This window comes from Opisthorchis viverrini (genome assembly GCF_000715545.1).
Source record: "Opisthorchis viverrini unplaced genomic scaffold opera_v5_694, whole genome shotgun sequence".
In the NCBI taxonomy this organism is placed as follows: domain Eukaryota; kingdom Metazoa; phylum Platyhelminthes; class Trematoda; order Opisthorchiida; family Opisthorchiidae; genus Opisthorchis; species Opisthorchis viverrini.
This window is the reverse complement of record NW_008752354.1, coordinates 42,260-69,076: the sequence shown is the minus strand read 5'-3', so window position 1 is coordinate 69,076 and position 26,817 is coordinate 42,260. Positions and strand designations below refer to the sequence as shown.

The window sequence follows — 26,817 nt, the reverse complement described above, 5'->3', positions numbered from 1 at the left end:
ACTGAAACACATGTTTAGTCATACTCTTGTGTCTAAATCTACCTTCGCTGGATGGTACTCGCGGATTATTCCTCGTAGTCGGCCAAGATGACATTTAGAACACTTTCAAGCCCCGCTATGCAATAACTTGATGATAACTGTCTGTTGTTTGATCCCCCGATAACTTGTCCAAACTGGTCAGTAATTGAACGCGTTTGGTCCTGAAACTGCAAGCGCAGTTCCACAGGTCGCCAACATGCATTTTCACTAACAAATAGGCTGTGGAAGCATAGGTAGACAAATGTATTTACTTGGTCATTGTTGGGCCTCTTTATAGCTTCAATCCCATTTCGATTTCCGCTACTGTTCCAAATAACAACTAATAATCCGGCTTCTATCGCCGATTGGAATGTTGGCCGATTCGCTCTGATCACTTATCCGAGTTTTATTTTGCATTAACCCTTTACGGCAAATCATTTTATTGAATGAAAACTTCACCTGACTAAAACGCAATGTTTTCTGCACAAGGGCATATCGCTCTGTAGCTCACCGTACTCGATATCTCCTGTCGCTATTGTCAATGGTATGCCCGCCAGTACAGTAATAAGACTGTGCACGTCGGTGAAACAAGCACATGCCTTTAGTTTGTCAGGTTTAGTTAGAGGCGACTATTGATCTGAAAATGTGTTGTGGGCGAGTATATGCTGTGTTGTCTTCCAAAACCTTCACCAGCACTGAGAAATGCGAATTAAAGTTCACGGTCGGTGTTTCCCACAAATGTCCTTTAGCAGAAAATCTCAAATCTTACTTATCTACCTAACGGGAATCCAGATGTTTTGATAGGATCACTCCATCCTTGATGCTTTTGCCAAACTTTCATTTGTTCTACAATTCCTCGGAAATCAGGCAACAGAACGGTTTATCGAAGCACGCCGCCGAGGTCTACGAGATTTTCAGTGGCTAATTTGGTGACATTTTAGGGATGCATGTACCCACTAAATTCATGGACCCACAAATGCTAATACTACTAAATACTCAACACTAAATACTCAACGAGTGAATTGTCCCAAAGATGTAAAACATAGTGACAGAAACGCAGAACCATTTTTAGCAATCCTAAATTGGTTAACCTCTTAAGTCATATCAAGTCAGTTTGGGCAAATTTTGGTCAGTAACTAGATTGCTTCCAACTGAATTGCTGACGCAAAAACTGAACCTGCGATTGTATAGACCCCTGAATTTTTAAATTTGCAGAGGGTTCCGATTTGGTGCTGTCAAGATGACCCCGAACAAAATAGATTGTGATGTGACACGGAACCTCACTCGCACGTTGGACCAGCGTGGTCCGCGTATATTTCAGCAGGCCAATACTTCAGTGGCATTCAAGTATTGTTGTTGCATGTGGGATTCTTGCTCCGGATAGTGGAAATACATTCAAGGGAACTGTTTAGTGTACCACAACAGCTGGTCAGATGAATTTTCGCTGACTTCCGTTGAATGGAGAGAATCGCTTCGTTTGAGAGGCAGTATATGTTCGAAGAGTCTGCCGAAATTATCGGATTTTATTTCACTCAGCCGATTCATTCATAGTTTATGCGGTGTGTGCATGACATCTACGTTCCACCCGTCAAATGCATAGCTCCGTTCGTACGGAAATTCGGTTCACTCTGGTTTCTCACACATTATGCTTCACCCCGGAATATTAGGGAGGTGCACAACACTGATGATGATTCCCGATAAGGATAAAATGGATCTGCAGTGCCCTTTGTCTTTCCCTCTAGATTGACTTCACTTTTAAAACGACATCTTGAATAAAACATCAGAATGTCCATAGAGTTATCAGTATGATCTAGAATTGCTCAAATTCGCTGAAGGTATAATGGCAAGGAAACACTAAATCGTGAAACCACACGCAATTTTCCGGGCGGTTACAACTGCACTCGGGACCAGGTTTTATCATATAACTCCTGATTTTCATTGCTGGTTTCCTTGTAAATACTACACAACAAACCTGGCAGACAATATCACATCTGGTTAGATTATCTGGGTCCATAAGGAAATTCGAAGATATCAGGCCTCGATAAGACCATGGAACGTAATCGGAATATTCAACGCAACTCAGACTGGCGGCTGATTTTACAGACCGGCCAGCGGATACAAGCATGGCAACGCCAAGTGGAACATCCGGGTATTATGTGGGGTGTCAGGAAAATCCCACGTTTTCCACGTCGGTGATTCACAAAGCAGTTTCACAGTTTTCTGCGTGCGAAAATTCGAAACAAATGGCATGAGCGAAAAAAACTATTCGACCATTAATTTGCACACCGTCAATCCATCCCGCAAACATAATAGTGGAATGTTGCTGCACATACACACTTCCAAATTTCAAACTCCATTTCGCGTACCGCTTGAGACCAACATGCGTCAGAATCACCTTGCACCGCATACATTCTCAATGACAGGCAAGCACACCCGAACAGGAACCAGGCCCGGTGGTTGCAAATGCGTATCCGGTAGTTCCGTGGGTACGGGCTGCATTGCATCGCCTCGACTCGCCTCGCGTTGCATTGCACATGTATATACAGAGAGAGATTGTGGGGATTGGCGTTCGTAGGCAACCAAGGAGTAGTCGATCATGACAATCCCGATGACAGATCTCCGTATGCTGGTGCTGACCGTGTTGTTGGTCTCGGTTGCAGGTCTGCCAGAGCAGACCGAACGCATTCCGAGGTATTTCGGATCGTGGGGCAAACTTGGTGTATGTTGATGAACAGAGTCGTTTGCGTCCCGTGGTATTCATGTGACGTGTTTTTCAGTCGTTCAGGTTGTTGTTCCGTAGGTTAGTTTCTTGCTCATTTGGTTGGATAGCCAGCTTGTTAGCTGTTATTCAGATAGTCAGCGAATTGTCTGGTCAGCTATTTAAATAGTACTCCCAGTGGCCGCTTGTAAATTCTAACGTCTCAGTTGTGTGATCGAAATATATGTCTGGCACGTCTGCCTTCTGTTCCAGGGAAACTGTTGCCCTTGGACCACCACGGTGCTTTGCTGTCCACCCGCGTTGTGTTGTGATATATCTCCGGACTTCTGTTTCCCACGTGCAAGCGGAAGCGAAGCCTTGGACCCGGTTATTCCATTCAAATTTGGGCCAGTGACGAATATGTTGTGGAATAATACTTGTCGCAGTGCTGCATAGTCTAGACGAAATGTTACGAAGTTTTTGACTTATATGGGAAGGTTTCTACGCCGGAACCTTTTTGGACGAACGTACGTTTAGATTATCTCGCTCTCAGGTGTTGTCGTTATTTTGGTTGTGCAAGGCTCACCTGATAAATTGTTGGTCACCGGTCAGAGGTCTGAATATTTGCTACGCAATATTCTGTTGGAAGTCATCCGTAAACACTTAATCACTGCCACTGCGTTATGTCTTGCGCCCGAATCCGTGAGATGGTACTTGTATTGTCGTGGTTGCGTTGTCATTTTCCACAAATTTCAATCTAATTCGAATGTTCTTCTAATTCTCTGCATCAGTGATTTTCGCCATCAGCTCCGTGAGATGGTACTTGTATTGTCGTGGTTGCGTTGTCATTTTCCACAAATTTCAATCTAATTCGAATGTTCTTCTAATTCTCTGCATCAGTGATTTTGTTGACGCCATCAGCATGTTCGTGCGACAAACCGAATTCGACTCGTGGTAGACCGCTTGAACTGAGTGGAAGATGTGGGACGTTTCATCGGGTTTGCCTCCGTTGAGCCCATGCAGCTCGTTCGCGTTTTTTCTTCATAATTATTGATATGCTTATTTCGGCTCAGTGGTTCTGGATGTTGGTATGAAGCACGAAATTGCTTGTTAAATTAATATTTGTCTTGTTGAAATAAGACCGCAAAAACCAAATTTCCAACTTCCACACGAGAAAACCTACGCACATTATAATATATCCAGCACTCATTTGGGCCACGTTGACTTGCGTGCAAAACCACATAGGTCAATATCTCACAATGGAGCGATCTCAACAAGTGCTCCTGGGTGAATAGAGTAATAGGTAATACATTTGGGCAAACCACAAATTCTGGAATTTCGCCGACTTTTTTCTACTCCGGTTCTGGAACTGCCGTTTCCTAAGTAGATCGTGAACACCCACGTACACCAGGGAAGTTACCGAAACCCACGTGTTGATTTAGACAACATGTGCGATGGCAAGTTCAAAGAGGGTCTTACTTTCAGGCCCAATACCAGAAAGGCTCTGTAGGTGCAAAGCGGAAACAACAAAACTGGAAGTGACCTCGCACACCGTGAGAATAGAAGAATAGAATAGTCACCCGCCACCTCCGCCCACCCAAAGCTACCATGTATTTCCATGATTTACCAACTCAGTCCACGGTATGCAAGTATGAGATCAGATGCAGTCCTCATTAGCACTTCCGAATGTGGCCATCACTTCCGGGCCTTGCCTCCACTAGGATGCCTTTCTCACAATGTCCGCGACCTGGATTTTCTTTGCTGAACAAGACAAAATCTTCGGCTCGAAAATCTTGACGATTCCCTATCCACCTATGTCCCAACTGTAAAAGCCGAATATACTCCTTCAGCCGTCGACGACAAAGGGTATCGGCCAACACTTACCCCCTTTTTTCAACGCCCGGTTATATCTGCCACGTACGTTGGTCACATACCTGACAAATTTGTACACAATTTTGTTGTGAAAAATCTCGCGAAACTTAATTTCCGTAACTGTGGAATCCTCGGGATGAAACGGCAGAAAATTATGTGCCTTGAACGGTATTCCTGGCCCCCAAGTATTATATTTTCGGATGATTTTAATCAAACTCTCTGCTGTTCTTTATTCGCGGAGTTTGTCAAACTTTTTCGTTACCAAATCATCTTTCATATCGTCCTTTCACAGCAGAGCGCGTCGTCCAAAAACGATTTCCTTGGTTGTTTTAGAATTCGTTGAGTCTGCAAGGAACGAGTATTTCAAAACACAGGCTTGTTCCGACGTGAAAACTCAGATGTGTTCACCGGATTGATGGTAGTGGGGTAGTGGTAACACGCTCAACTTGCACGTCAGATGTCAACAGTTTAAACTCCGGCGCGGCAGTCTGATAAGAGCGAAACTCGAGTCCAGTGCTCCTTCACTAAAATAATTAGGTCAGGACAAGGGGAGGCCTCTTCAACCGAGGATGATGTGAATATAATATGAAAATGTTGTATGGGAAATAGCCCTTCCATCTGGCCGATCTCGAAGAACTGGACTGTATGGCTAGAAAAAAATCCATTTCGACGGAGCGAGTAATTCCAGTCACATAAATGATGGTTTACTCTTGAACCTGTAATAATTCTGAGAACCTTTGAGCCGTGATTGTGGTAAAAACATTCAGTATAACTATCAACATGTTTTGAAAAGTGATGATTTTCTCCATGTTGCCCATTCCACTGTCAAACGTTCAGTATTTGTACGTAAATTACACGACCAGAACTCGAACTTCTTGCTAATCAAAGCGTTGTATTCTTGAAGTGAGTGGCTTTAATGCTCAGCTATTGTCTGAACAGATCCATGGGCTCAAGGGTTCACCATTTTACTAAAGAACAAACGCAAGATAGTGACTTCTATTGCTTGAGCGGGGAATCAGTGAAAGTGCAAATGATGTATAGGAAATCGCGCTTCTATCTCGCCTATCTAGCAGAACTGGATTGCATGGCTATAAAACTTCCATTTCGACGGAGCGAGTAGGTCTAGTCACATAATAGACGGTTTATTCTGGAACCTGTAATAATTCTGGGAATATCTGAGCCACGGTTTTGTTTAAAGCGTTCAATGTTGATACCCACATGTTTAAATGGTGACGATTTTCTCCATGTTGCTCAATCCACTCTTTGAGACGTTCAGTATTTACACGTGAGTGCCACGAAGGCACATCAAGTCTGAGACTGGATACTCGCGATGCATCGGATATTATTCCAGTATCATCGTTTGTGTCTTTCATATGTCCACGAGGGACACGGTCAAACTATCGGACTACTGTGTTCACAACTGTATGCACGAAAAGTCCAGTGGCCATACAGGACTAGATTTAATCTGTATATTTGCCAATGTCAGGCCCCGAACCCAATGTCTACTCAGATGGATGAGAAATTAATGTGATTTATAAAACCTACAGACTTTAACGAAGCTGCTTTAGTCAGCGTCCATTTTGGATATCCCATGAAATGCTCCGAAGATTGTCGGAGGATTTTGGAAAATTGCATGATTGTCGTTCTTGAAACAGTATTATGTTCAGAACTAAGGCGAGAGGTTTTAAATGCTTGTTCTCGTAAGGATCCACCTACAACTTACTAGGGTTACCAGTTTGGAATCTCGAAGTTCCAGCATGAGCCAGGTTATCTGGAGTAGAATTGAGCTGTATAGAAATGGGCGGCTGGGCCTTTGCGTCACTGCGCACGCTGTGGACACGCGAAGATCCGTCCAATGTACGCTTCAGTGATATCTCGTGGTTAAGTAATGTAATCAAGCGGTAGTTTTCTTATTAATTTATGATACTTCTACGGACCTGGTAATCCTCACCTCACATAACGTTTGTGTGACTCACTACGCTCAATGATAGTTGTCTCCTACATCCTATGGCTTCTCGAATGTCTTTCGCGGTTAATGCCAACCAACTGCAATGGATAGGGACTAGATTAGCCTGTCCGTCGATAATTTACACAGTGTGTGCTACTACCACTCAGTATTACATACCAGAATCCGTCACAATTTGAATCTCCGGTCGAAACGACTTCCCACATCACAATGCCTAATGTGCACACCTACCGTAAGGGTATAAGCTCCCACTAGGCTATCTATGGGAGTGAGTTTCCGATAAATGTTACGCTTTTCACTAACGCCGCAGCGTGTTCTATTAAGTTTGTATGAACAATTTAGGATTCTCAGAAGGAACATGGAGTTTGCGGGGAGTTAAACAATACAGAGTGGTATTATCTTCACGTATCAGAATAATTTTGTGGGGCTTTAGGCAACTTTCGTCTTTTCTTCACAGAACGTCAGGAAAACATCAGTCTTGAGTACTGAGGATCATGAAGTTGCATAGACAGTAACAAAGAATCGCCTGATACACAGAACGATACGAAAAATTGTCATTCCTATCTAGGAATACCATTGAATCACGCATTATTTGCTAGACCAACTGAAATTGATCTAAATCTTTCTACATTCCTGTTCATCTCAGTTCACCGGGTGAATGGTCTATGCTGATTTTGTTGCTACACGAAACAGCTGGTTTGTCGAAACTTCTTTCCAAATTACGAGCACCAGGACAGTTGGCGTCCGCAATGGGATGCAAGTTACACAAGGAGAAGGCTCACTTGTATCCTCCAAAATTCAAGGTTGCAGATGTATGATAGATTTGAAGCCGATTTTATATGAATGTGGAATGAAGAAATTGTTCGAGGGAGCAGGCTTGTCCAGGTTGTCCAAATCGTTCTTGTCTGTGACCGATGCCTATCACAAAGCCGTGCTAGAGGCAAGTTTAATATATGAGAATTTATTCCAACCATCTGAGTAGTGTTCGGCCGTGTTGTCTATTATAATAAACTAACCCAACAGGATTTATTCATATCATTCAAATCATTCAAATAACGAATGCATGGCGTGTCATTATTCGGTGCATTTATCAGCTAAACAAGACCGTCGAGGAGCCCTGTTTACATTCTACGAACGTACACCATTCTGTAACTGGAAGAAAGACTCCTCAAAATTTATCGTTCTGTGCAAAGTGAACAACATGTTGGGCCTGCGGAATTCTCACACAAAAAATGTGCACATGAACCAAGTTCATGTATATAGATTGTTGTTCATTCATAGTAGTGTTTGTGCCCTGGAACACCTCATTATCTTCCAGCCTGTACGCTTGCGATCGATCAGTCCACTAAGTTCGGGCTTGGTTTTTAGTATTTTGTATTGCTTACCAAAGTATGACCGTGTATCACGTGCGAATGTCTATTTCAGAGCCCATATTTTGACCACATCTCGCATTTCAACACCTCAGAAATGAGCAGTAGGAGCACATAATCCTGCTCTCATTTTCCTTCTATATTCAGCTCGATGACGAAGGAGTGACAGTGACTGCCGCGACATTATTTACTCAGAGTTTTAGTCCTCGCTTGCCTGAGACCATTTCTGTCGATCACCCGTTATTCTTCGCCCTCGTATGTGATTCTGCGGTGCCCGTGTTTGTTGGGCATGTTTTCGCACCAAACTGGGACTAATACGCGGACGATGTTCGTCAAATGAATTTGTAGTATTTACTTGTCGCCTTCACCGAACGCAGCAATGCCAGATGCAGACTGATTTTTCTCGAAATATATATTGCATACACGTTGCACACTGTATAGTGTATAGTGTATAATCGATGATTTGATAACAACTCTGCTGATGTTGTCGGCTCCTTGAATACGTCTGTGAATAAGTTAGAGTATGAACTTCCTACGCAATGCAATGAAATGGATAAACACACTTATTGTATAAGTAAGTGATCCACGCTGTGAGATAGAGTGGCGCCATTCCGTCGAGAGAGCACAGGAGGAGGGCGGGAGAATGCGACGATTAGTTGTATGCTTAGAACATTTAACGATTCGGTGTTTTTGGACAGGAGATCGGTGGAGCAGAAACAATCAATTTGACCGAGGATCTGTGATTGATGTTGGTGAAATTCCAGTGTAAAATCAAATAAAATGGTATGGAAGCGGGATGATGGTGTGACAGTTCTTGTTACACCATTTGAAACTACAGAGAGCAGAAGTCTTCCTGAGGATCAACGAGTCCCGAATAACGTCACGATGCAGAACGATGCTCATCCGAGTTCGGCCAGAGTTACTTGGCAAGGTGTGGTAGACCCCACAATATACAAACTGATAGACCTCAAACTGCATACGGTCGTTTGTTTATAGGTAAATCGTGACTGATTCTACAAGCACGACCTAACCTTTAGTATCTTCCCCAGATTCCTTTTCAATTCAATCCAATCGGAAGTTATACCAGTGGGCACCAGAACCAAAGCCATCTCCTCCTGACTTCAAACCCGGCCTCACAGAATTTAGTCTGTCAGTTCGTATGTTGTGATGAGGTGGGGCTAGATAGCGAGTGACCACTGATATTTGTATGTAGCGCCGGGGTAGGAGCAATCTAGAACTTCTGTTAAATCACTGGCGGAAATCTACCATTCCATTGCAAACATAGACGCCTTACGTTTCCATCAACCCCGTCCGCATACGCCTCAATCAAATTGTCGCACACAAATCGTTCACTCTCTTCAATTGCAATGCCGACGACCACCTTCAACGCCAGGCGGGAATCCTGCAACTTGGGATGGGCTTTTTCTTGTTGATCAGCAACCAAAATGGAAACGGATATGCTGAATATTCACCAAGTTGATCAGGTGTTCTAAAGCACACCAACCGGAACGATTGACTTCAAGTTTACCAGAGTAATTACCAAGACGGCTAGGAGAATCACTACACTTTGCGCTGTCCTGCGCTTCAGGGACAAGTGGCCCCAATCTGGGAGGGCACGTGAAAAATTCATGCATCTGAGGGTTGATGAAACCCCCGTGAAATATCTGACATAATTTCAGGATAAACTAACTTCAAATGCTGAGTGATATCTCAAGGTAAGTCTGGGAAAATTTTAGTCTCCAATCGTTCGCGACGGAATTTGGTAATGTTCCGTTTCATCTTCAAGAGTAGGCCATGAAGAGTCAACATTAGTGTGCAACAAACGAAACAAAACGCTAAAAATTGCAGGATGATTAGTTCACTACTGAGCGCATTCACCCGGAGCTAGGTTAATATAACCTGACTTGACTCTGAACCGAGGTTGATGGTGGCCCCGGTCATGGAACTCCCGCAGTGCTAATGTTTTTGCCTCATTCATTCATGGATGCACTAATCATGACAAGTTTGCTGCATTCACCTTTCAAAGTCACTTTAACATCAATGAAGATGCAGGTTTACACGGAAATTCATACAGTCGGGGTTGTATTCCCAGTTACATGCTTCCGCCGTTTTGACGGAATGTGATCGAGTATTTCAACTTAGTTTACGACAATGCGGGTGCCAATAATTAAATAAAAGTGTGCCGGACCAGTTGAAGATTATTCAGCAGTAATAATGCTTTGCAATGTTGCTGTTTCATACCAGACTAGCTGAATGCATCAGGCATGGGACAATTTGCTAGTTCTAAATAGGACTGAACGAGAATGGGATCAAATCTCCCGATTCTCGCACACACGAGATTGTGTTCACTCGAATGTCTTGAATAGGGAAAACAGTGATGCGTATCCATCAGTTTATTTGATCACCCCACTACAACAATGTACAACACGGAATGGTTGACATTTTATTCTGAATCCAAGCCAGTTGTGATGTCACGCGCACCAGCATTGTGGGTATGCATGTCGAGTTGTCAGAACAACCACTAGACACTGTGCCAAACAGAGTTGGGTTCTGTGGATAGTTCCTCACGAATCCAGCTCCACTGTCACCCTGGAATCAAAAATGAGAAGGCATTAATCATCGATCACAAATATTGCCAATGCGTTTTTTTAATGAAAAAACAAACGGACTTAACTGCGAAGAGATCTTCCTGACAGAAACATTCTTCTCAGATTTACCATTCTCGTCATTAGGTGCAGTACTCTGATGATCTTCTCCACTTATCTGGTATTCACTTGGTCATCGAAGGTAGTCGGTTATTACAGTGAACGTGCAGCTCACCGATATACACAGGAATAAATTCGATTGATGCATTGTTTCACTGTGCGTTCTCTCTCTGTGAACACCCGTGCACCTGATTAGGATATGTCTGGAAGACTAGAGTCGAAAGCTTCCTAGGGAATTTCCAAATGTTTAGTCTTTCGTAATTCCTGTGGCGTTTTTAAAAGATGCAAATATTCTGATGCAAAACCAACGAAATTCGACTCACCTTCATTGTTTCACATTAACTATTCCTCCGATCCATCTATCTACACATTAAGACTTCCTGTAGAGGGTCTTTGTAATCTACCAGTTTGGTTACCTTCATTTTGTGGAATGAATCTGCAAAGTCTAATGCAACTGAGACTACGTATTGCACGTTTATTGTTTGGACAATCCTAGGCCAGGCAGTTTGATACCAACACTGTGAAGACCCGGACAGTGAAAGTAGTTTTCATAACCAATGTGATTCTCCCCATACTGGTGTACAAAACACACTGAGACCAAAGAAATACGTATTTGAACGCCAGGTATCTAGTAAGTGGAAACATGCAGTCAGGATTTGGATGCATTGGTCTAGGCAAGCGTCACGCAACGACCTCGTTCAAACGTCCAGACAACCTCTGCTAGCTTATCATCGGACACATCGGTTCTAGAATTCTGATAAACAAAGAAAATCAACCACGATTATGCGATATCTATACGTTTGCTCAAACAGTGCGATTACGTGGAAAGACTTCGGTCACAAAGTTTGCGCCCGGACAGGTAGCTGGGTGCACACGAAGACAACCAAATAAACAGTTACAATCGACTAACCGGCATCGCACGTCTTGTTAGTTCGTCGTCGATGCAAAAGTTGTAAGTAGGATTGTACGCCCCGTGGAGTTGCGAACATTTTTGTTGTGTCACAACTTTAAATGTTGCTAACTGACCGGTGGTTGGGTCAATGTCAGGATGCAAGAAGATTCCAAAGCCGACAATAACACCCGCATCATTCACTTGTGGCAGCGTGGAATTTTGTGTGGTGGGGAGATTTACGATGCTAATGTTTGGTCGCGTGAGATCCAATGGTGTGGATAATTTGAGAAGGGCGATATCATATGCGTCTGTGTGAGAGGAAAAGAAAATGCAAATTGATGCGCACAACCAGAATGAGTAAAGCAAAAAAACAACGTGCACCAGATCTCAAAACCCATTCTAATTCCCGAGGTAAACTTGCTTGATTTTGATCAGAATGAAATACAATCTTGCGTGTGGATGATTCATCGTAATCACAGAGAGCCATGCTTGTCCCTAAACGAGCAATCCAAAGTTATGCAATGTGAGATCCGAACGGGACATCTGAGTCAGGACCAGCACACACGAGAGAGCTCTGACGCATGACGTGTGTGATCAAATTTCCTATCCGGATTTGGTGAAACATTATGATATCTTACATGAATTCCACGAGAATGATTTTGGTAACTACAAATCATCATTTATTTCAAACGGAATGAATGTTCTCCTTCTGATGAATCATGCACTACAGTCTTCTACAGCTGGATATCAGCTTGGAAATCGTACCGCTTTAGGAATACCCGTGCTTTGCAGCCCTAACTAGTGATATCCAAATCAGGCGAAGGAGAAATTCCAACGGAAGAATGTGCATAAAAATTACCACGAGGGATTCAACTGGGTTCCAGTGGAAACTAGAATAATGTGCAACCTAATTTACTTCGCCAATACTAAAGAAGTTCACTTGCGTCAAGCAGTAGTGCGCAGTTTAATAAGGTGAAAGCTCTCGCAACTGATTGGCTCGCGTTGTGATTAATTCTCACCCCCACCGCACCCCGCAAAAAGTCGAATAGTATTACTAATATTACCATTACAAAAAGTTTCACGAGGCCAATTCGCTTCACTTCGAAACTCACCCTTATTTTTAGTATAGTTTTCGTGCGGATAACACGTTGGCGAATGTGCCACTTGTATGTTCGGTGGAACTGCATTACTGTGGAGAATGAACAAAGAGAGTGCAATATTACTCTGACCTGTCCCCACAACGCAAACCAACTTAGATACATTCACTCCGTACTTTTGCGCACAAACTTCGTGTCGAAAACTTTTGGCGCCGTCCGTTGCAGAAAAGAGGAATCAAGATCAATAGTAAACAGTTCACAGAGCGTTGATTACGATTACACTGGGAACGATCATCATTCACCTGCAGCCCTAAACCGCGTACATGTTTCACGGTTGTTATATGCCACCGATGTTTCGCACACCGATGATGCACGAACCCATAACTAGACACAGAGTGCAGCGACGTGCTGTTTTGTATCAGCACTCGACAGTTCGCCGTGAAACGCTCAACAAATCGTGAGTTAGGAACGCTTAGACTATTTAACATGTTCTGTATTACGACGGTGGGAGATCCGGGATGAGCTTTGTCTTCTGGGTGCCGAACAACTGTGAGCGAAGTCCCCGGGAGCATTTCGACCAGACAGGAATTAGTAGCAGCGACGTAGACGTCCACGATCATCACAGGGGCGAATTCGAAGAGAAGAGGTATGAGTGGGCACTCTTTCAGAACAACACATGATGCATTATATCAGTGAAAATTCGTAACGATGAAATATGCGGTCAAAAATACTCTCAAGGTGCAAACACGACTGCGGTTTACCTAGAGCACACATGAATGATTACAAGGTAAACGTACGTGTAGGCAGTGAGGGCATCAACCTACAATAAATAGGTTAGAAGTAGAGACGATTAGCTTGGAATGGCACAACAGTGAACGAGATTCTGTACACAACTAACTTACCGCCACATTCGGGTTCCCTGCTTCAATGACCGAACGAACAATTTTAAGTTGCGCATCAACACAACAGTGAGCAGCGGTTAGTATCCATTTATTTGACAAAATATTACCGGAACAGGTAGATGAGTTCTGGTCACTCCACAAAACAGTAAATTTCACCGCCCATTTGTAGGTGCCTTGAACCACGTTCGTACCACCAATTATGCGTTTATCCACGAGTGCGACATCAACAAATGTCAGACCTGAAACGGTGCAATCAAAGGAGACGTCAAAAGTGAACTGTACCTACGTTGTGTCTCACAAAGGGAGCGATGAATAAGAATTTTTCGTAGAACATTGGGAATTAGTAAAAGGATATGGGATTGTAAGCTTACCAGCGGTAAATATTAGGACCAGTAGTTGAGGTATGCACTTCGGAAATCTGAAAATTAACGGGGAAACCAACCTATCATCCACCACAACTATAGTGAAGATACTCAACGTCTTTCAGGTGGATGATCCTAGAAATACAGACATCTCTATAAGGTTGAGAAGATAAAATGTTTGAGAGGTCCTTCGTGGTTGGTTCCAAGAGTCAGAATCTACACGTCATTCTGTAATGCGGAAAAATTTCGCCCCATTCGCGTGACGGAGAAAAGACAGAAGTGATAGCATAGATCAGGCGATATCGTAGCACAAGAAACGAACTCAAAGACGCGTAGCTTACAGCTGAGGATGCATGGCTTTTTCCTCCACAGATACCAGATGGGTTTTCAAATCTCGGCCTCCTTATATATCCTTCTTTCTCCGAGGGCCACCATTCTATTTTTCTTTTGACTATGTACAGTAGGTCAACATGACCTACAAGACGGTTGTGAGAAATTCAAAAATCTGGTGTTACCCTCTTCTCAGACTACACAGTAAAATTTTGTTTGGACAGTCGATTAGGTAAAAACATGTTCTTCAACTGGGTTTACCTTTCTTCTGGTCACCTGTGTAACACTTATTTTAGGCGATTATCTGCCATTGTACTCTGTGGCTGGTGTGGCTGTTCTATTTGCAACTCTGTTCTTCTCCAGTTATTTGCCCAAGAATTTCACTCGCAATATACTTTCCAGTTTGTTGATAGTTATGTGAAACCTGATTAATAATAGATATCTTTCGATCATTAATTCAGCCACCATTCCGCTCAGCCTCAGTTGAGTGTAAAACGAGAGTACTCCGCGTATAATCGACACGGATGAAACAAATGTGTGGTTTCAGATGAATGTCATTCTTCCGTTTCTCATTAGAGATATAATGATATCTTATTTCCACGAAATGTACGGAGGTAGAAGCATGTATTTCCAAAACGTAGAATGCATGCTGTACGGGTTGGAACTGAGTGAGGCTCCTGTTCCAAAACCAGAAATCACAAGGCTGAGGTGCATAGTATCGAGTGGCTGTACGACGCATGTGCTTTCTACGGCGAGCCATTCTCTACGTCAAAGTATAAACGAAAAAACCATAAGTAAGTCGAGTAAGCATCCGGCAACCTCTGGACGAATGCTGTCAATGAAGCGAATTAGTCCTTCGTTGTAATTCAGTGTACACAGTCGTGGCATTGCTGTCTGGCTTAAATAATTCTGAATGGGTGAAATTAGGAAACTTTTGATGAAATAGAACGAATTAGAGGATCTTTCATCAAATCGCTGTTTTTTGTCTGATATAACTAACCGCTGTCCTTGCTTCGGTGCTTTGGTGTTGAGAAAAGACTCGCCAACATAGAAAAAAAGAGCTTTATTTCGAACAAGCGCCTCGCAGTGTTTGAAGGGAAACTTTGACATTAATGCAGGCTGTCTGATCGGCGTTTGGTGAATGCCCATCATTGGCCGTGGTTTGACAAAGTGCCTGCACACTCGTCATTGTCGACTGTGCTTCTTTGGGTCCCTAAACACTCACCGGGAGTTGCTGAATTGCTTTACTGCTTGCACGCTCGTTGGAAGCTGTCTTTTTTTATCTAGATACTTGACGGTTTCCCTACTTCCATTTTGAGTGTCCCAGTAAATTTTCGGCATTCTGGAATTCTTTTCAGTAAGCTCATTTGCCTGCCAATATTCCTCTGGTTAGTATTCCCCAAGGTGATTTCAAGATACCGTTCCATGCACGATTAGGTTGGCCGGTATTGTAAAGTAATCTCACTGTTGATAGTGTGAGGAGATTTGGGAGTTTTGTGGAGATTTCGTCCTGTAAGTCAAGCCAATCTATGCTGAAAAGCCGAGAAGCACCATACAGCTGTTTCATCCTTATCGGGATTCATCAGCAGTGCGCATCTCACGAAACTCCGAAGAGCCTCTCGGCTAGTAGTCTGAACACTTAACCGTTCGGCCACGAGTGGCTGATCAGCAGTGTGATTAACTCGCACTTAGACAGGATATAGCGCCGCTTATCCTTCAATCACGGGATCCACATCAGGTGGTCACACGTGTTGACTGGCTCCTCGAGTAAAGGCTTCTCAGAGAGAAGTTTCACTCATTGGGTTAAGTTTATTCTTGCACTGAGCTAATTATATAACTTGCTTGCATCTGTTGTTTAAACGAATTTGTGGTTTTTCTATCCTGTTGCCAGGTTGCATTTAATCAATGTGGACATTGGAGTCCCGTTGTGAATTAGCCGTTCCTAAACTGGTGTATACAAGCCGGCCTAGTCACACGATTTGGCATTTTTATACTTGTATTATTTTATTGTAGTATTCGTAGTACCGCATTTGTTGATAAAACTCTGTTTGAACGGTTTGACTTTTAAGGTTTTGCGAGTAACTCAACCTGGAGCAGCTGATTGCTCCACACCCTTCTTTAAGTTAAAAGATGACACTGACTGTGCTCACCCTATCTACGAGTCTCCCAACAAAAACTCCCGGGTATTGAAGAACTTCCACTGTTCGCACCAGTACTGCATCGACGAAGAATTTCAACATGAGAGGACAGAGTTTACATTCCTGTCGGAAACCGTTTTTTGATAAGAATCTTCTACAGAGCCCTCCATACACTCTCAAGTGCACACTCTCATGGTGTGTTGTTGACGAATTTCTTAGGCAACTGTGGCCGACAAAACTGAACCACAACAAGAATCGGACGCGTCTATGAAACCAAGCTATAAAAAACATTGTGGATCGGATGTACATAAGGCGTTGCCCAAACACCTGACGAAGACTGAATATGTGGTCGATGCAGCCTCTACCCGGTCGAAATCCCACTTGATGCTCACAGGCCGAAGATGGCGCGCCGTCGTTAAACTGGCAAACAGTGACCACCACAGCTTGGGTTCTCACCCCGGACAAGGTGGCAATCCCCGTTTCCTAACTTCTACAGGTCAGGGTGACAATTATAAGGAAATTTTATGTATTGCAATCTGTCGCCGACAATCAGTAAACTACAAATGGCGGGGGGAATTCTTGCGTATGAGTGCTGTCCATTCTTCGAATGCCTGAGGGTATTTGTTTCTCATTGCCCGACATACATAAGTTTAAGACTTCACTTTGAATGAACACGAGGAATCACCTACATTATGTCGGACAACATAAAAAGAACTGGCCTTGCTGGTAGAGCAACAAGACGATAGCTATGAGTGTTGGTGCTACGTTCTGTTGGTCGCGATTTACTTCTAAACCGAAAAGTTGGCGTTTTCTAACACATTAAGTGTTGCACCAGCTTGACGAAAGGATAAAGTAATACAATGCCATCTTAATAAAGCATTTTAACTTGGATGAACTTCAAATTGCCTTGTATTTCTTCCACTAAATCAAATGAGGCAAAACGCTGCGGTGCAAGTGTTCACACTCCACGGGTGTAGCTTTTTCAGGTTTATTTGTGCAAATAGAGAGAAAAAACAGGGGTTCAGAAGGACATGATAATTGAGAGAGTAATTTGCGTCTCCGAATTAGTAACCAAAGTGTTATGCGAACGTGTTTGGCTTCAACTTGTTTCTTGTTTGCTTAACAGACTGGACACTGAGGGAAAATAAACAATCTGAGAAAACGACCGGAGAGCTAAATTTTTCGCACACAACTTTTAATTCATCTTGATTCAGTGTGCATGAATGCTTACCCTGCGCAATGGAGAATGGAATCAGAATGCTGAGGCAACTGATCAGAATCCCTGTAGGTTTCATCGGAGTTGACCGAAATTCGTTACTGGGCTAGCTAACAAATCTTCGGTAAAATTTGCTTCACCAGGTAGATCATGAAACCGCAGCCGTGAGGTGACTTTGTGACCATTAGAACAATCATCATATTGGTCAGCTGAGGACCGAATTCCTGTCGAATCGAAAGGCCTGGGTTTGTGATATCCATTAAGTAACAAATGGGACACAGGTTGACAACACCGAATCGTTTTCAACGAATGTGTAAAGCAATTTATTCATCTATGGCACAACTGTTGATTCTCAGTCAGGGGCTAACGCCGACTTTTCCTGCGAGTTGAATTACCCCGAATTGGCGGTGTTACCTCAGAGTGATGGCTAAATTACAAGATATCTTGCCGAGACGGTTGATTTCCCTGGAACTGAGATATCAAACTACGTTGCATGTAGCTTCCATACTGGATGACTATCTCATCATCATCATCAACGACAGCATGACATCAGTGTTCAACACCAATGCTTCACCGCTGTGAAGCATGATGACTATCTTAAATGACAATTGGTTGCATCCCCGTAAAACGTTCGATGACCTGGGCGCACTTAATCCAAAAATAACCTGCGATGCTGCTCCTAGACATTGTGTTGGTTGTTAAGCAACAATGCGGCCCGTTCGTTTTGATAGACTGGGTGATGAGCAAAAAATTTGATTTTGATTATATTTCGAAAGTTCAATAACCCAAATGTATCTAGTCGTGATGTTTGAGGTGATGCCTGAACTAGGAAATTATTCACAAAGATGCTAAACACACTTCGACAGCCCATGACCGGTTTCGCCCCTTTTGAGGCTCATCATCATTTCATATGTAAATCACTTTGGTTTTCACTAGAGACTGAACTGAATCTCTCGTTTATGATGTTCTGCAACCGAATGTGCTGCGCACAGGCAGTTTCATGTATCAGTTGGAACGCTATTCGAACTTAAACGTACTCAAACGCTACTCAAACGTAGTGTGATATTTGAAGTCGGTGAACCGCGGACACCTGAATGTAACTTGTTTGCTTATAATATAATATTTGGTGGTCATGGACAAATTCAAGTCATTATAGAAATAGAGCTGACAACTGGTTCAGATTTAACAGCAGTATACGATCGCTATAATTCTATAATCCTGATAGCAGGGGAACACTTCGGCTTGCATCCCGACATAGCATTTGTTTACCTGGACGCAGTTACCTCAAAACGTAGTCTACCATGCACCTACTCGAGTTTGAATATCAACCGATGTAATGCTCACTTCGAACTCCATTCTGCTTTCCGCCCCATCATCTGTCCTAGCTGTCGTAATATTGCTGTAGTAACAGTAAAATAAGCATCACTTACTCAAAGGTAATGTGACACTTGAAGTCGGTGACCCGCAGACACCTCAATGTAAATTGTTTGATTATCATATAACATTTGATCGATAAAAGTCAACTTATTATAGAAACAGAACAGTTCAGATTGAACAGCAGTATATGATCGCTATAATCCTATAAGTCCTCCAGGGTGCACATGGGTTTATATCAGAGAAACAATGTGGCACATTCATTTTGCCAGACTGGAATGCGAAATCCACTGGCTTGGGTGATGAACATAATATTTGCTCGTTCTCAATTTCCACATGTTCGATCGCCTTAATTTGTCCGGTTATCATCGTCGAAGTCATGTCTGGACTAGAGACCCAATCGATGCGTGCAACTTATGGATCACTGGTTCCGAACAATCTCCAATATCTATTGCCGCACTTGGCAGATCAGAAGGCGATGGCTGCAGAAGTAAAGGCAAGGATGAATCCAGACAGGATGGACGAAACTTCTAATGATTTATTTCATAAAACAAAACAAATTCAAAGAATTCTCATCTCTAGCCGGGCTGTTACTGAACTTCTACTCACTGAAGTGAAGTGTGTTAATTCCTTATTGAAAAGGGAATCGGATCATTGGTATTGGGGTAAATTATTCAATCTCACATCCGCACACGCAGAGTCAAATGAATTTGGTCGGTCTCCCAGATCAAACCTGAAAGCACCGACATTTAAATGCATTTGACACTCTTCAGCGGATTTCGCTAATACGAGTATTAGCTATTTTTTGTATTTTTGTATGTTTATTCTATTCACAGTCATTTCTACTTGCGGTCTGCATGTTCAAACAGAATTCTTTACGGATCACAATTTTCAACCCTCATATTTTCGACAATTTTATTGACTTTTCTTGTTTTCTTGACGGTGAGTAGTCAGGTTTTTGAGGTCATGACAACTTATTTGACGTGCCCACGTGTGCCAAGCGGTTTACAAGAGGTTTCACTTTCGATGTTGTAGCCTGAAGAATGGTAGTCGGAAAATCCACTTGTGTCAAGCGATTTACAATAGGTTTCGTTTTGATGTTGCAGCCTAAAAAATGGTAGTCGCAAAATGTTTTCTCGGATTTCTAAGGGCACTCAGCTGGTATCTGATACGAAGTTGTTGGTCTAGAGTGTCGGAAACGCCGGACTGCCACAAGCAGATATGTGTACACTGGAGATCCAATTTGGTAAGCTGCATCAATAATATGACTCGTGATGCATGAGGGAAAATATGAAACTACTCATATTTTGGTTAGTATTAAGTCGAATGTTTACGAATAAATCCTTCACTTACATTGGACATGTATTGGCCGGTATATGTGGGCACAACCTATATACAGGCTATGGACAAATTTTGGTAAACACTAAGGTATATGCGTTCTTCCTAAAATTAATTTCAGTGGGATTCGTTGTTGGTTTAATAATTTTATTTAATTGCACCATATATGAAAGCTTTCCCAACTTAGGATTTTACTTCAAAAGCGTAGTTGCTTCAAATTCACCTATTATCGTAACTTCGCGTGCTTGACTTCCAGCAGGGAAACATCATGATGAATACCCACATAATTATTTTAGTTAATTTTGCCTCAATTTCAATAGCTCAACTCTCGTTTGTTCATGGAATCATATTCACCATTTATAATTCACCTTACTATTTTACTAAGTAATACACCCGTTCTCAGCGCACGAATGGCAGTTCGTTGGCAGCAAAATATCTCTCAACCGACTTTACAACCGGCGAAAAGAGTAAAATCACCACACAGTGCATCGCTGGTTGGTGTTAAAATTGTGCTTAAACGCAGCGCGTAGCTGTCATCCCGACACAGAACCACTTTAACTTGTATTGCAGTAGGGCATCATGGTGAAACAACGGATTGGAAGTGTAAATTGGGAGTACAAGTTGTTGCTCAAACAGCATTCCTCAAAGTGCCCTGCTGGTTGCCTGAAGGCACCCCTCTACTCCTCACGAATTATTCACACTTCGTTGATTAAAGGATTCTTCAAATTCCAGATGCTGCTTTGGATAACAACTACATATGTTATCTCGGAATATGTTCATTCGATGCTAGTTCTTCACCGATCAGGGTTATTCGTGCGACAAAAAACACTAAATAAACGCAAATTTACACTACCCAGCCACAAATTCTCGATAAGCTCGTTTTAAAATGTATTGAAATTCGTTCTGACCATCAAGGGATTGACTTTATGCCAGCAGATTGCGCTGCAACAGATAAATTATTTGGTGTTGCCATAGATGACAAGTATTTAGTTAAAACAAAACGACTGGAACCAGCTTTTGTGTAGAGACAGGCTATTTTATTTGGAGGCCTTTAAGAAGAAGGCCACATGACTACAACAAACCGATGCTGAGTAGTGTGTTCAAAAACCACCGTAATGTTATAGCGTCCTCAAGTATCCAATAAACTCACCCGAAATGTGTGCCTCAGACTTAGACTGCATGAAGCGGACTGCTGCCCGGTAGCCACAGATTGCGACGACTCGTTTACCGAGTTGTACTTGGAAAATTTTGGCCTGAGTGGAATTAGCTGATAACAGAATCAAACAAACTAACCGCTGGTTAGTTGAGAGGCATACGAGAAACCAACGCTCAGATCATCTGCTTCACTTTAGGAAATGACCACATCAATCATATTCATCCCCATGTCCGTCAATCTTGAAAACAGACTCAACTTTCATTCAACATGAAATTTTATCTGATGATTTTATTGAAGATGGGTTCAGATTCGCAAATCCTCAACAAGGAAAGGCTCTTAGAACATACTGGGTCTCATTGTGTACGCGGACACGCATAAACCTGCAAACATTTCCTTCTTGTTCCCAACACTGAGCCTACGCCGTGTAAGCTGAAGTGCACTTTGCAAACATTCCATCGACCGTCATTACGCTTTTGCATTTATGCATAGTTTTGTCAGGTTCACAGTTTTTCGTCCACCGTGTTTCGTGATGATATTTTTATGATGTATCAAATGTGAGCTCAGACATTCTTTTCACAATGAATAAAAAACCCAATTGAATGATTAGGTTTGGTGGTTGCTCGAATTATCGTCTCGGTCCCAGCACAAGAACAGTGGCTTTAATGTCTTTCTAAATAACGCAACTTTTTGCTGCAAGTCTGTTCAAGAGGGACTGGATTTAACGTTTAAGTAATTGAGCAATGTATTTTTGTGTAATTTGTCTGGAATATGCTTACTAGGTCGCTTAGTTAATCAATTTTCTTGATCATTGTTCCAACTTTGAAGTAAATACCAGTTGTTTTGATATATCACATGTCAACTATACACCGCTAACAAGTCCTTAGTAGTCAAACGGTTACACCGAATTTGTTCAATGGTGTAGCTTATGATTCCGGATTTTCTGGTGACTTCCATTTTCGCTTATAATCTGACATTGTCCACCAAATGGGTTATGAAATGTGAGAAAATATGCGTTCTTGGATGGACCTTTTAGAATGAATTTTTTATCGCACTCCTTCTTGGTGTTTTTGAACGTCAAATATCTGTCCCACGCCATGATTTTGTTCGTGTCTCCCATTGTATATTAATTGTCAAAAGTGAGATGAAACCCGGTTCCATAATCAGACATCAGCTATAGGATAGAAATATGCTCACATTTCTCTCATTCATGCAGACTTTGTTGTTGCTAATGTAATACCGTTCATTTGCATAGAGGCATGGCGTGTTTTTATTCGCGGGTTTGATGGATCTACTCAATGTCATGTTTACAGCTACCAGACCCCATGCTTGCACTAACAGTCCTAAAATTTTCCTTTATATCTAGTCAGAAAATCGTGAGAAAATTTGCGGCAATGCCAGAATAGCCGAATCTTATAAGCGTCCGGCACTATTGCATTGGGAGGATATGATCTTTGCTGTGGACCGATGCAAATTTACTCATTGGGAATCCGCCCGTGGTAGAGCGTAGGAAGGCTGGTATCTCACAAGCCCAATGATTTCACATGTCTAGATATTGCGTTTTGAAAATTCACCCCGAATGTAGGTTCATCTTGTGTAGCTTATTAATTGATCATTCGTACATGGATATATTAGCAACTTGGCGGATGGTTGTGCGTGTGAGAATTGTGGTATTTTATTAGAAACTGGTCTGCGGCTTGCAACAAGCCCTTGCACGCCTCCTTTTCCATCTTATACACGGGTTTATACAGGATGTACAAAGTTCCTCGCAGTGGCACTTCGGGATCCACGCAAACTGCGTAATCAGAGCTTAGTGCAGACATGACATTGTTGGTATAGTAGTCCACATCGTGTATCATATTCTACTGCCCTTGCATGCTAAAGGTGAACACAAAGTAACCGGTAATGTAATTCTAAGTAGGCAATTACCAAAACAAAACCACATTGAAACTACCTAATCACGCCAATGCAAGGAAAATAACTCTTGGGCTTTGCTTTCAACAAGAAATGTCGCCAATTTAATTTAGCGTGGACTCATCAAAATAAGGGCTTCACTGCTCTCGTTAATACGGCAAGCAGTCAACGATAATGCACCATCGGATATCGGTTCAAACTTGGGTAAGAAGACAAAAACGAAATGCTGCACCATTCATATCGTGCTCCGTCTTCTTGGCTTCAGCAATCCAGCGAATTACATCCACCGAATTTTTGTTCCACAAAATGTAGCCATGACAGAAAATCCATAGGAGAGCAATAAAACGGAGAATAGCGAGCCTCGCACTGCAATCCGTCCTAATAAGGGATGGTCTGCAAAGAAAATTCTACAGTTTCACTCTGCTTGGAGCTCATCAGGTAGGCGCAGTCCTCGAGTTTTCGTCAACCTTGTGTTCTACTTGAACCCAAATTGGACCTTTTTTTGAGAGCGACACACATTTGCAAATCCGTTTGGTTTTACGAGAGACTCACCTGGAATCCAGCTGAATATCTCGTTTGTGATGGCAACTGAATGTGCTGCCCTGGGGACTGCGCCTATATGATGAGCCCCAAGAAGGGCGAAACCGGTCGTGGGCTGTCGAAGAATTTTCAGCAATCTTATGGGTGGTCCATTTGGAATATACATGTATCGCGATATCTCGGATATCGTAGCAACTGAAACATGAGGTGGCCTGGTGCAGCACGTTCAGTTGCCTGGAGACATCGCAAACGAAATGTTCAGCAGGGTTCCAGGTGAGTCTCTCGCAAGACCAAATTAGTTTGCAAATGAATATATTTCGCTAATGCGAATTCTCATCCACCGAAGGTCGATGCGAGTTAGCAGATCTCATGAAAACTCTCCGGCAACCCTTCTGAACAGTCAAGAATGACTAAGTTCAGATGTCACCCCACCAAACACAGCCACACTAGGGTTAGTGTTTAAATCCGCTTATTCAGTTAAATTATAGATTGTTGTGTCGCTAGAAAACATGCAGCGGTAACAACAGAAGTGAAGCGCCAATACACTCAGTGGCGCCGTTGAGCTAAGTCACTTTTTGCAGCCAAAGTGAGATTTGCGAAGAAACTGATGAGGAATGCGTTTATTCTGCAATCTTTTCGTAACTCCTCACTGCGTCTAATCAGAAGTAAGGTTTATTACGGAGCATGTGCAACTGCTTTGCAGTATCCGTTTACAATTGCTTGACAGTCAGTATATGTCCATAAAAGTGCAAGAAGACGCCTGAGAACGTTCCGGTTTTCCTGTCCTGTCATGTCTTTTCTTGTAACTTGTTAGTTGATATCATAGCTCCCGCAACATCCACTGAAGGAACCCCATATACAGATTCAAGAGATGTTGCTAAATTGCAAACCTGAGGAAGCCAACAGTGCATACAATCCCAAATTGTGTTTGTGAAACAATTGTAAGTGAAACACCTGTTGCGCGTGGATTTCCGGCGTTTGAATGAACTGACCATGAATCGGGTTGTATCTATCCCTTTGGTTACGCAGATTTTATATTCGCTCCAGCAATCCCGATAGTTCACGGTGTTTGACTTACGTTCCGATACTGGCAACAATCCGTCAAGTCAGAGGACCAAAAGAAAACGGCGTTCATTGTCGGAGACGCCTAATATCAACCGAGATGGATGCGGTTTGGTCTGGCAGGGGTACATTCAGGCGCTTGATACTTCGTTTACAGAACGGACAACAGAATGTTGCTGTGGTGTTGGACGATGTTGTTGCGTGTAGCAGTTCTGCACCAGAGCGCATAGTTCCCTTGAAAGTCATATTAATGCCAATTGTGTAGACTAGCCTCAGGATAAACGAAGTCAAGCCAAAACTCGCTCAAAGTTTGGTGACACTCCTGGAGCCTAAAGGGAGTCACGGAGTGTTTAGTACACTTCCCTGAAAACTGGTAAAGATCCAGGATTGTGCAGTTCCCGGTTAGAAGCGACAGCATACTTAAGCCGGTTTGTCAAGAATTTTAACACGGTTGCCGAATCGTCAAAGGTGAGTAGACGAGACTGTGTTTGTGGAAATGCTGGTGGTGAGGATCAGGATGATGGGAGCACAGATGCCTGGAAGTTCCCAGCTGATAACACACATTCTGTAGGATTTGGTCAGAAACTTTAGACATGTTGAGCAATAAGCTAGCTACCTACGTCGTCGACTGCAATAATGATAAAATTTTGTTAAAATGGATAACTAGGATGAAGGCTCACCGGAACGAAGAGGGAGAAGGGGAAAATTTTCTTCATTGTTTTGTAGAGTATATCAAAAATGTGAATTGGATTAGAGTGAAGTTCGCTATAGCTGAGTGCTATTTTGGCTAAATGCGCACACACATTTGCAAAGTAAGCTATCGGGAAACCTTTACGTCCACTTTGAAGGTAAACCATTTACGCTCGTGGCTAATAATATCCCAGCATGAAGCAACAGAGATGCCATACACTAAGAGCTATTCCGCAGCCGTAAATAACCTTAGGCTCTGATATAGCGGTAATAATAATTCCGGCCACTACGCTTTGTGATAGAATCTAAACAATACTGCGTTCCCCATAAAACCTAAAACCCCAAGCTTTCATTCGGCAGAAAGGGACTACGAATTACCTGGACCCAACAACAACATGGTACCCAAGTTCCTGGCGAAAAGGTAACCTAGAAAGAGACGGTCCAATCGCCCCAATTTCCGGAGCGTTGAATGCGGTCTTCTTTCGGAGCGGAAATATCTCCTGAAAAACCACACCAGAGAATGCTAACGCAATTTCTTCCAATTTTGTTTGGCAAACGGCGGCTCGGTCCTGCTTCGTGGCTTTAAAACTTTATGTATTCTTCTGAGAAACTGGTCGTCAATACAGACTACTTTATTTGTAAAGTCTACATCAGAGTGGACCAACCTTCAGAATAAACCTCTTAACTACGAGTCTCTGAACATTTTCTGAGTTGTGGCAAGAGCGCATATGTGTCCGCTTCAAGGAGGACACTTATGTGACCTCATTGACCAAATGGTGAGTCACTGCAGAAAATCTGTTACCGTCCAAATTATTTGTCCAAATTATTTTCAGAGTCGCCAAATTTAAACTATTTCGTTATTTGCTCGTTCTAGAAGGGATCCGGCCAATCGAAGTTCTGTTGTCCTGTGGGCTATATTTGCTTAGCAGAACAAAGTTGTCTTCCTGCCTTTGTTCAGACGCAGTTGACATGAAAAAGCTCAGTACACAGATTTCACATCGTGACTTTTGTAAACGTGCAAATTTGCGTATCAGGAATAATGCAAATGATTGCTTATGGGAGCTAAAGTAGAGTTGCTTCAAGAACTTACAGTTTAAATATTATTTTCAGGCTAGCTGAGCAAAATGACCCATTTTGGGGGTTGATATTTGTTGGGGAGAATATGTTGATTGTTTGTAGT

The 26,817-nt window shown here is 42.6% G+C and overlaps 3 protein-coding genes across 3 annotated transcripts in view; 1 reads left to right on the top strand and 2 right to left on the bottom strand.

The window, feature by feature from the left end:
- T265_15646 (hypothetical protein) overlaps positions 1-2,703 on the bottom strand; it is a gene marked incomplete at both ends in the record, with an annotated part of 13,842 nt that extends 11,139 nt beyond the window's left edge. Inside the window, one exon of the mRNA XM_009178856.1 lies at positions 2,452-2,703. Coding sequence (XP_009177120.1) covers positions 2,452-2,703 — 252 coding nt within the window. The remainder of the gene's footprint in view (positions 1-2,451) is intronic.
- Positions 2,704-5,531: 2,828 nt separating this feature from the next.
- Positions 5,532-7,372, top strand: T265_11989 (hypothetical protein; the record flags this gene model as incomplete). The annotated part of the gene is made up of 2 exons (XM_009178855.1): positions 5,532-5,704; positions 7,201-7,372. 2 exons carry the CDS (start codon positions 5,532-5,534, stop codon positions 7,370-7,372), a joined length of 345 nt encoding a protein of 114 aa, XP_009177119.1.
- A 4,152-nt stretch (positions 7,373-11,524) lies between these two features.
- T265_11988 (hypothetical protein) lies at positions 11,525-14,951 on the bottom strand (the record flags this gene model as incomplete). The annotated part of the gene is made up of 4 exons (XM_009178854.1): positions 11,525-11,829; positions 12,586-12,772; positions 13,521-13,759; positions 14,678-14,951. 4 exons carry the CDS (start codon positions 14,949-14,951, stop codon positions 11,525-11,527), a joined length of 1,005 nt encoding a protein of 334 aa, XP_009177118.1.
- Between the last annotated feature and the right edge of the window lie 11,866 nt (positions 14,952-26,817).